The sequence below is a fragment of the Solanum tuberosum genome, unplaced genomic scaffold (genome assembly GCF_000226075.1).
Source record: "Solanum tuberosum cultivar DM 1-3 516 R44 unplaced genomic scaffold, SolTub_3.0 scf00008, whole genome shotgun sequence".
Lineage (NCBI taxonomy): Eukaryota > Viridiplantae > Streptophyta > Magnoliopsida > Solanales > Solanaceae > Solanum > Solanum tuberosum.
The window spans coordinates 1,718,585-1,729,088 of record NW_006238934.1 but is presented as its reverse complement, the minus strand read 5'-3'; the positions used below and the strand labels follow the sequence as shown (position 1 = coordinate 1,729,088).

General features: G+C 32.9%; 2 protein-coding genes across 3 annotated transcripts in view; both read right to left on the bottom strand.

Annotated features, from left to right (window-relative positions):
• The window catches only part of LOC102604998 (60S ribosomal protein L4-1-like), a 3,430-nt gene extending 3,366 nt beyond the window's left edge, over positions 1-64 (bottom strand). The window contains exon 1 of one of the 2 annotated variants that reach the window (XM_015309552.1): positions 1-64. In XM_015309552.1, the coding sequence (XP_015165038.1) occupies positions 1-21 (21 nt within the window). In that variant the 5' untranslated portion in view covers positions 22-64. The other variant, XM_015309556.1, reaches the window with a different exon arrangement.
• Positions 65-901: 837 nt separating this feature from the next.
• On the bottom strand, positions 902-5,608 carry LOC102604654 (protein REVEILLE 8-like). The gene is made up of 9 exons (XM_006338993.2): positions 5,357-5,608; positions 4,411-4,468; positions 3,740-3,863; positions 3,489-3,644; positions 3,256-3,381; positions 2,466-2,575; positions 2,219-2,278; positions 1,358-1,479; positions 902-1,275 (listed from the first exon to the last, which is right to left on the bottom strand). Exons 1-8 carry the CDS (start codon positions 5,527-5,529, stop codon positions 1,378-1,380), a joined length of 909 nt encoding a protein of 302 aa, XP_006339055.1. The 5' UTR covers positions 5,530-5,608; the 3' UTR covers positions 902-1,275; positions 1,358-1,377.
• Between the last annotated feature and the right edge of the window lie 4,896 nt (positions 5,609-10,504).

Genomic DNA, 10,504 nt, shown 5'->3' with positions numbered 1-10,504 from the left:
AATGGCGGCAGCGGTGGCCATTGCTGACGGCGAGAAGGTATTAGGGTTTTTGTAAAAGAGAAGAGCAGAGTGTAGCTCTTTTGCTCATTAAGAATTTATATGTAGAATTGTAAATGGGCCTGGGCCTGGGCCTGCAAGCCTTCAAAATACAGATAGAGTACTATAACTAATTGGACCTTTACTGGGCTTTAAGCCCATTATTTCTTCTTTACCTTTTTATTGAAGTAATTTACTACTTTTTTATAAATAATTATCGAAAATTTCGAATATGAAAATCAAGTTTACATTAAGTGCTTGTTGAAAAAGCTTAGAAACATTGGCAAAGTTGAAGATTGGTAATTCAATCTTTAGAGAATATGTTTGAAATTCCAAATAAAAACGTGAGAATTTCGCTTTATCAAGACAAGTTTGAATTTAAAAAAATGTGAAAAGTTTTCTAGCATTTTATGCCGTGTAAATGTTTTTGCACAATGCCATTTAACCTATGATTACTGACCACAATAATCGAAACATTTATTATGATCTAGCTCACTTTCTTATCATTTTTATCATGAATATTTACCTAAATTTATATTTTACATGTAAAACTTAATGTCAAATAAATATTGTGTGGTTTAAGGAAGATTCAATTGAATGGTATAACATGAATATAGGACTAATTGATGAAGTTTTGGCCCAAGATTGAGGTGTGCTTAGGCCTTCATATGTATCATATTTTCCTTGAATCCCTAAGTAGCATTTTGACAAAAATTGAGTTGAAATTGAAGAAAATTAATTGAGTTGAAGTTGACAAACTTTAGAATATACAATGAATTTTTCGGCGAAAGCGATTCGCAACTATCAGTGCTCAGCACACAACACAAACAAAAAGAGAAATAATAGCTAAACTTGAGTCTCAGAATGCAACAATTTGGCCATTCTATCATATGCACAGCCTCATTGTGTCCTGCATCCATACTTAAAGAAGGCAATGAGGTACAAAGAACTTTTTCCTTGTTATATTATTCCTATTAAAGCTACAAGTTTTACACAAACTCCAAATATTACACTACACAAAATTGAGGTGATATACATTTCAAGGAAGAAAAGAAAAAGAACCTAGAGCTAAGCTCAACTTCGAAATGAAACATCTTCCATGACCAGTTACCACTGAGCATAAAGCGAGGAAGATGCTCTTATCCGTAGGCACGACTCTGAGACTCTTTCCAGAGATGAAGAATTATCAGCTCTTAGAGCATGAAGATGCACGATTGGAGAGTCTTACAGACAAATACGCTGAAAAGGAGGATTAATTCTCTTAGTATGATGAAGGAATAATAAGAAAATTTTGAAAAATGAGCTAGGAAAAGATACTGACTGTAGTAACTAGAGTTTCTATCATATGGTTTGACATGATAGATCATTGCGGTTATTGACAGCACCACCTGTAGGAAGACCGACAACTTTTGAACTGAGATCATACGTTGACAATACATTTTTCTGCACAAAAAATGGCAAACACAGTCAGTTATGAAGGACTTTTAAGGCAGAGAACATAAATAATGAAGCTTAGTATGCCCTAAACCTATCCTCGAAAGCATTGTGATTTCCTCGTGAGTGAGTTGAAAAATAATATTATCGAGGAACATCTCCAATAGGAGATTTCTGGTAGCATGGGTATAATATGCAATACGGTACAATATTCTTTCCAAATAGCGCACACATTCTTTCATTAATGCATAGGGCGAGCAGTGGGCGAGGGGAAGGCGTAGGTTATGCAACGTGTCATCAAGTAACCTGGCCCTTGACCCCCGAATCATAGCAGTTGATTGTTTTGACATATGATCAAACTAGATTATACTAGTACTCAATATTTTGAGTTCCATTTATCAACAGCTCACCATCCATTTGAACGGGTATAATAGCTGTTGAACAACAAACGAAGGGTCCAAATCAATCTTTTCAATGGTAAGAAAATCGTTTTTAACCTCTCAAATCTTAACGGGAGGCAGGAAAATATTTCATGGTTGAAAATTAATGGACAATGGTATGAAGATTCCAGATTGTTGTAGGATCAATGGATAAACCTGTTCTTTTGAATATGGCTTATATAATTCTCCTATATATCCGTTCCACGGAATGCGCTTAATATCTGAAGATGAATAAAGATTTTCATCTTCATGTAAAAGTTACATAGATAAAACATTCATTAAGTGTATAGTGAAAAGAGCACACTCACAATGGGCTCAAAGTCCGGGTTGGATAAGTTCATTGTAAGATTTCGCATCAACATCAAAACCTGCAACCAGAGGAAACACACGAACATGATTAGTGAATCCACATATTTAAATTTCTTTAAGGCACTATAGAAGACGTAAAATAAGGACGGTGAGAGGGGAAAGGAGACACAGATAGTAACAGAACAGTACTACAACAATATATGAAGCAAGTGTATAATGTTTAATTTACATCGATCGAAAACTCACAGTTTCAAAATTAATAGGGTCCATCTCCTTCAGCTTCTGTACATGACCTCTAGTGTCTGGATCAAAGACACTCCCAATAAAGCTATAGACTTCTGCAAAGTCCGGTATGCCTGTAGCGGGAGTACGGGAACATACTTTCATTCAATACAGACAAAACACTTTAAAATCAAAAGAAGTACGACAACTATCAACTTAGACAAGTTATAAATTTTACGGATATATTTAATTTAGAAATTCCACACCATGTTTTTCAATATCAAAAGAACACTGACAAAAGAAACATTTCACCCCAGTTAAGTTTGCCCCCAAGCTTTGCGCAAGCAATCTTCGAGGAACTTTTTCTTTTCTTTAAAACCAGTCCTTCTATTATTGCACCATAAGTTTGACATTTACATGATAAAAAGTTTAATATGCAAATCTGGATAAGCCAAGGACCAAAATTGGAATTACACTAAGCGGTGGAATCAAAGTTGCGATTTTCCTTAAGAACTAGGATTTGGCAAGTGAATGGAAGAGGTGGCGATACATCAAAGACCAAGTAAAGTGTCATGCATGAGCGAGGAAATAACCAAGACGCTATTAGCTGTATATACCACCATGAAATGATATGTGGTACCAAATAAAGAGGTATGTAGGACAAGTGGACAACTAAGAATGAAAAAGCTATACAACATACATGCCGAGAAACCTTATGACATAATAGGCGAAATGTATGGAGACCATATATAATGTTTACCTCAAGCAACGCGTTGCAAGGCTAAGTTAAAAAAATTATGCTAGAGATCCTTACCATGAGGAACAGAACCTAGTTTACTCTGGTCTGGTAGTTCAGAACTCAGCGCCGTTCTGTTGGAACTTCTAATGCCACTCATACTGCTGTTACTAATCAATGTAGCTCCCTTTGATCCAATATCAGCTGAATCAGTAACGTGTACATTGAAATAAGTGCAGAAAAATCCCTCAACAAGAAAGAAAATTTACAATGTATGCAGATAAAGTGTCATATTACAATCATTTACGTACCCTGAATTCTTTGAAGATGGTATTCATCTTGTGATGGCATTACTCCGCCTGACGGAGAATTTATAAGTACAGACGCGTCATCCCATAATGGATATCCAGGTGGAAAGGAATTCATTGAAGAAGGGTAACCCATGGATGCTTGCAACGGTACTAACACTACACGAAAGTAGTTCCAGGAAAAAAGTGAGTAGCTATATAAGATTGGCTATACCAAATAAGACATAAAACAAACTTTGAAAAGATCAACCAACCATTTTTTGGTGCCTTTTGGGGATAAGGATGAGCTGCTTTACGCTTGGGCCGAGGTGGTGGCACATGCGCTATTGAACCATTCTTCTGGACCTTCAAGAAGTATTTTTGTGCATGACTGCGAATCTGTAACCGAGAATATTAGGGCAAATGTTTTGTATAAACAGATTTTCCATGTATACATACGTAGCATACTCTAATACATCGTTCTGTTATGCCAATTGCTCTGAACCAAAACAGAATGAAAGGAATTCATGAAAAGTTTTTCCAAATCGAACAATGAAAAAGGCCTAATAAAATACTAAAATCACGCACATTAACACATATCCAAATAAATTCCCATTGAATAAGTCAGCTCTAGATTATATACCAGGTACGTTTGAATGCATGTCACACACCAACAATTAACTCCAAAGAGCTTAAATTTGTAAGCAAAGCTTTACAAATGTACCTGGAAACATACAATACACATTAAGTAAACGACTAACGAAATGATATCCAAAGAGAATTGCTACTTGTCCGTGCACACATGATTACGAATGAGTCAATCACATATAATTATAGTAATAACTAAGTGGTGATCAACAACATATAACAAATACATATACACATAACAAAAGTAACAAGTATTTCTGATCTTCATCAGAAAGATGAAACACAATTGAACTCACACCTGAATTACTGTCTTTGAGCCTACGAAATCCTCAATTTTCTTCCAATCACGGTCAAACCTGAATAATCCGAATTAAGAAGAAATAACAAAGCTTCAGAAAAATGCATTTTTTGTTTTCTGAACTGCGATTATAAACGATGCAGTCAGCCTTAAAACAGATGAAACATACAAACAATTTGTAACACAAAGGAGCTAAATCCAAATTAGCTCGGAGTCAATGCTAGAAAATGCTTCAATTGAGCACAAACCTATAAATTACTATTAGATACACATCTTACAATAAGTATAGTATTACCTCTGTCCCAATTTATGTGACATATTTCAAATTTCGAGATTCAAACCATTTAAGTTTGATCGTTAATTTGAACATGAAATTCTTCAAGTTTGCATAAACAAAATTTATATATTTGAGACAATTCAAATATTTAAAAGATGCATAATTTTTTTTTACAAAACTTATTGAAATCTCGAAATTCAGAAAGTGTCAACTAAATTGAGATTGAGTAGTTCCACTATATATATATATAATTCAAAACCAACAACAAACTCAATTGTATGTACAAATCCACATTTCTTCACAATTAAAAGAACAAATTTTGAGAGTAAATTTATTTGATCAAATTTAAAAAATCTGTTATCCAAATATTTTCAAGTTTCCAAAAACCAGCTTAGATCAACTTTTAAAACTTCAAAAAAAAAAAATCAAAATAAACTACATATCCAAATACAACTTTAAAAAACTCAATTTTCAAGTTTCTAACTTCAAAATCTTCGACAGCAAAGAGAAGTCAAAAAAGAAAAGGTAGAAGAATTTTTGGACTTCTACTCACAAATCTTTTCCAAACAAACTACATGTCCAAATACAACTTCAAAAAACTCAATTTTCAAATTTCAACTTCAAAATCTACGGGAAGTCAAAAATAAAGAAAAAAGGAAGGGACATAACAGTTGAAGAGCTTCGAGGAACTTGTCGTGTTCTTCTTCAGTCCAACTTTCTCTAGATTTGGTTATGGTGTATGGTTTCCGAATCTTCTTGCTAGAAGCGTCGGTGGGAGTAGAATTATTAGCCATAGATGCACAATTTTCGGAACTTGAATTCATGTTTTCAAAACCATTCATACTCTTTTGTGGATGAAAAAAATATACAAACACAGGTTGGGTGGGGTGGAGTGGGTAATTTTGGGCGGGGTGTTGGGCATTACTGTCTGGGCAAATCAATAGAAGCCAGACAATTAATCGGCAGATCTAGCACTAGTGGTCTACGCCGATTTAATCGGCTGTTGGTGGGGTTTGACTCTTTTTTTTTCTTTTTTCTTACAAATAACTTTTGGATGAAACAAAACTAAACGTACAATAATTTAATTTGATTATAATTATTAAACACGTCATTTCATTTAGTTATAATTAATATTTATATCATTAGTTTTGGATATACACTAATAGATACTTAAATTTATATAATATTGAATAAGTAGAAGCACACGTACTACGTGACATATTACACATTAAATGTCACATAGGATGCATATTGGTCACACCCTACGTGGTTGTTTGGTTGGAAATAGGTTTTCCCATAATTAATTATTCTGGAATTAGTTATTTTAGGATAATTTATCTCACTATATATCCCACCATGTATATTGATAACTTATCACATCACTATGATATAAATGATTGGATAAATTATCTCAAACATGATCCAAATTTGAATGAACGAATTGCAACTATCTATCGATCAACTTGGTTCGATTTTGAAAAAGCATGCTATAAATAAATAATATATTTTAATATACTAAACAAAAAAAATAACTAAATGAATTTTTTATTTTTTTTTCATGTCATTTTTAAGACGACACTATCTATGTTTACAAGTAAGGGGGCGATTAATTGAAAATATGCCGAGGAATCGGGAGCGTTTAAAGTAAGAAAGGGACCCACTTTGTGCCAAATACGTATGTGTTATTAATGATGTCCACTAGTTTTTTAAGGTGGGGTGTGTTGTCATTTCCTACTTGAAGATAAAGATTGTGTTTTTTTCACATTGATCCCTATGATGTGTCATCTTCAATGGGGCCCACACTAGTATATGTGTGTGGTGAACAATATGTCCATTTTGAAGGTGACACTTGTCATGAGATTATCCATTCAATTTCAACATTTGGCCAACAGTATTTGGTTGCTTGCCCCTTCTTGAGTGCCAACCACAACCAAATTTAAGCACTTCATGTTTTTGTTTTTTTTTGTTTCCTTTTTCTTTTGCAATATATGTATGGTGTTCCAACATGTCCTAGGATGAGGATGCTAACAATACTATTCCTTCAGTTTCATTTTATATGAGTTTGTTTGACTTGACATAAATTTTAAGATTTTTTTTTAAAAAAAATTGGTGATTTAAAATAAGTGATAAATATTTGTATGTGTACGAATTATTTCATTAAGAGTAAAATGGACATTTTAAAGTTAAATTATTCCTTAATATATAAACGTGTCATTCTTTTTGGGACCGACTAAAAAGGGAAAGTAAGTCATATAATTTCACGGGATCTTATCACCCCCTGAATCGAAATGTTGAGAGAAGTTTATATCTAGAATTTGGAGTGATTTGAAGAAGAGTTGAAGTGATTTTGCATCAAAATTTTATAGCAATTGTTCTAAAGAAGATGAAGAACTAGGTTGCATTTTTAGATTTGCAGGGAAATTATCAATTGTTAAATATGTTGAAGAATATTATTTAATTTGAAGCTAAAATTAGGTTAATCCACTGAATTGATTGTCTAAAACTTGAAGAAAGATATGTAAAGCCACATTGACGGAACTTGAGCTTCAAACTTGAGAGAAATCAAATCACAAAAATTGACAATGATTACAAGAATTTATGTGGATCTATTGGAAATTGAATATAGGATTAGAAATTTTCCTTGTATTGAAAGTTTATAGAAGAAAATCAGTTGGTTGTCACTGTATTAAGCTTATTCAATTTTAAATTTGTTAGATTTGAAAGATTTTGAGTCCATAATTCTTGATTGTAGAGAGCTGGGGTGGAATTGTTATCTACGATTTGTGGCTTGTAAATTGACATAGTAATGGCAGTGATTTCAAGATGATGAGTGACAATGAAATTTGATGGCTGCCATTGATGATTACTTCTAATATGTATGAAGAAGAAAACAAATTAGAACTAGAAACAAATACAAGAAAAAGGGGGGAAACATAAAAATACGTACATTTATGAAAAAATATTAAAAGTAAAGTTTTAATATTTATTTTTGAGCTTCACTCTCTCAAAGAGAGTGTAATACACTCACTTTGCCACGTAAGCATTTAGGGAGATAATAATTTCAGTTTTAAATAGTTTAGGAGGGTGATAGGACCTCCGTAAAATTTAAGTATGTAGTTGAATAGTCGAATATAGGTTAAGGAGGGATTTGAGCATTTTGTCTAAAAAAAAATATTTAGAATAATGTTTGTGTTTAAATATACTTAAACACAACTTTAAAAGTGAATTAGAAAATAGGCTATAAGTTATTTTTCAGACTTGAAATTAAAGTTGAATTTGAATATTTTATGATCAAGCACTAATTTTTAAATAAAGTGAAAAAATATTTTGAAAAAATGTAAACAATTTTTATGGCCAAAGGTTCTTAAATATATCCTTTTGTAAGACAAAATAATTGGTGCTTAATGTTAAATAGCTCAATTCTACTTTAAGCAGTACTATTTTTTTGAATGTGATCATATCAACACTATCCCACTCATGAATTTTATCACAACTCTAAAGTTAAGCATACCATTATAAAAAAATAAAATCTACTCATCCATTGGACAATTATTCCAATTAACAAAGCACATATTCTAATTAAGGTGACTCAAATCAAATTGCCTTGAGCATCCATGTATCTCCAAAAAGAATATTCCACTCACTAAAAGATTTATCTAACGCATTTCTATTTTCTTGCCAAAATGTTGGTCATTCTAAATCAAATAGTGATGACTCATTGGGCACAATGTGAGTTTACATGTCAGAAAATGACACTGATTCTTTCCAGCACCCGATGTGGGAGTTCTTAACACTCTCCCGCACACCCAGACCTCATTAACTGGAGCGTTGACACTATAATATGGGGGGCCAACTTCGGTGAACAAAAAATTGAGATGAGTTTGACTCGAACACCATATCAGGGTGGATCTTTGACCTAATTCAACTCTAAAAGTTAGCTTATGAGAGGAGAATTGTTCAAGTTTCATATAAAGAGTCCAAATTTCCATGTCTTTTTCAATATGCGAATTCTTAACCGTTAGTATTTTTTCTTAATCTAAAGAATATGATGCCTTATAGTTCAATTCGAATGGAAAGCCAATTCATACCTCCGCCTGAATCACTCTTGCCATCAACTCGAGTAAGAGTTTAGATGAGAAAAGTAAAATATATTAATTAATCACAATCCTACTTTTAGGATTATATTGCATATATTATTAATTATTATTGTAAACTAAACTTAATTAAAACACTCAAGCACTAGATTATTCCCTTGAGCACAATTTCAGCACTACTATACTGTACATCTCCCTTATGTGATGAAAAACTTTATTTTGAGCATCTCACGACTAATACCATATTTTTGGAGGATATTTTGTAAATAAATATTTTCTTAAAAAAATTATGCAACATATATTATTTTCAATACATCAAATTAAACACGATATGAGAAATATCACAATTCACAGTAACTAATGTACAAACATAACTAATATAAGATTTCTGCACTATTCTCACACACCCTACTAAGACAGTAGTATGAATTCTTTTTGTTTTTAAGGAAAGACTGTATTTCATTAAAGTTTGTTTTTTGGTGGAGGCTTAATATATATTCATGAATCATGAATACCTTTTTAAAAGGTAATTGTAATATTAGGTGCTTTTAGGTATAGATTTTTTTTGTATTAGTAATGATAATAGTCACAGTTATATAAGTACTAGATATGGGACCCCGTGTCAACACGGGCCCCAATATATGTGTCACGACCCAAATTGTGTCATGAGTTGCACCCACACTTAACCTCCTAAGTGGGCGGACCAAGGAATCTAGACCCCAACATATACCAATAATTCAACTACGAATAACAACAATAACGCGGAAGCTCCAAAACTTATTAAAGTAACCAATCAAATAAACCTCTAAAGTCTATTACATATTATCCCCAAAATCTGAAAGTCATCACATCAAGGACATCTAATCTCTAAATACTAAGTCTAAGAGTATCAAAGACACCGAAATAAATGAAATAAACATAACTAATATAAGATTTCTGCACTATTCTCACACACCCTACTAAGACAGTAGTATGAATTCTTTTTGTTTTTAAGGAAAGACTGTATTTCATTAAAGTTTGTTTTTTGGTGGAGGCTTAATATATATTCATGAATCATGAATACCTGTTAAAAAGGTAATTGTAATATTAGGTGCTTTTAGGTATAGATTTTTTTTGTATTAGTAATGATAATAGTCACAGTTATATAAGTACTAGATATGGGACCCCGTGTCAACACGGGCCCCAATATATGTGTCACGACCCAAATTGTGTCATGAGTTGCACCCACACTTAACCTCCTAAGTGGGCGGACCAAGGAATCTAGACCCCAACATATACCAATAATTCAACTACGAATAACAACAATAACGCGGAAGCTCCAAAACTTATTAAAGTAACCAATCAAATAAACCTCTAAAGTCTATTACATATTATCCCCAAAATCTGAAAGTCATCACATCAAGGACATCTAATCTCTAAATACTAAGTCTAAGAGTATCAAAGACACCGAAATAAATGAAATAAAGTAATTTGTGTCCGAAAACTATAGACATCAAGCCATGACCGAGAGAATCCAACACAAGCTCGAACAAATAGCTCACCCTTAAACCTGATATGTTGAGACTGGCTAGAGCTGAGGGCCAATCAAAGTCGCTAGTACACTCGCTGCACTCCATAAAAGGAAAACAAAGAAAAATACAAGTAGGGCTCAGTACGGGGCAACATGTACTGAGTAGGTATCATCAACCAACCCAAAATAGAAACTAATATACAATGAATAATA

What these genes read in the sequence shown, in the direction of transcription:
- LOC102604654 (XM_006338993.2), bottom strand. Translation starts at nt 5,529, where the DNA reads ATGAATGGTTTTGAAAACATGAATTCAAGTTCCGAAAATTGTGCATCT. An exon ending in CCAAAAGGCACCAAAAAATG is followed by an intron (nt 3,645 to 3,739) that starts GTTGGTTGATCT and finishes ACTTTCGTGTAG; the next exon opens with TGTTAGTACCGTTGCAAGCA. An exon ending in ACCCGGACTTTGAGCCCATT is followed by an intron (nt 1,480 to 2,218) that starts GTGAGTGTGCTC and finishes TTTTTTGTGCAG; the next exon opens with AAAAATGTATTGTCAACGTA.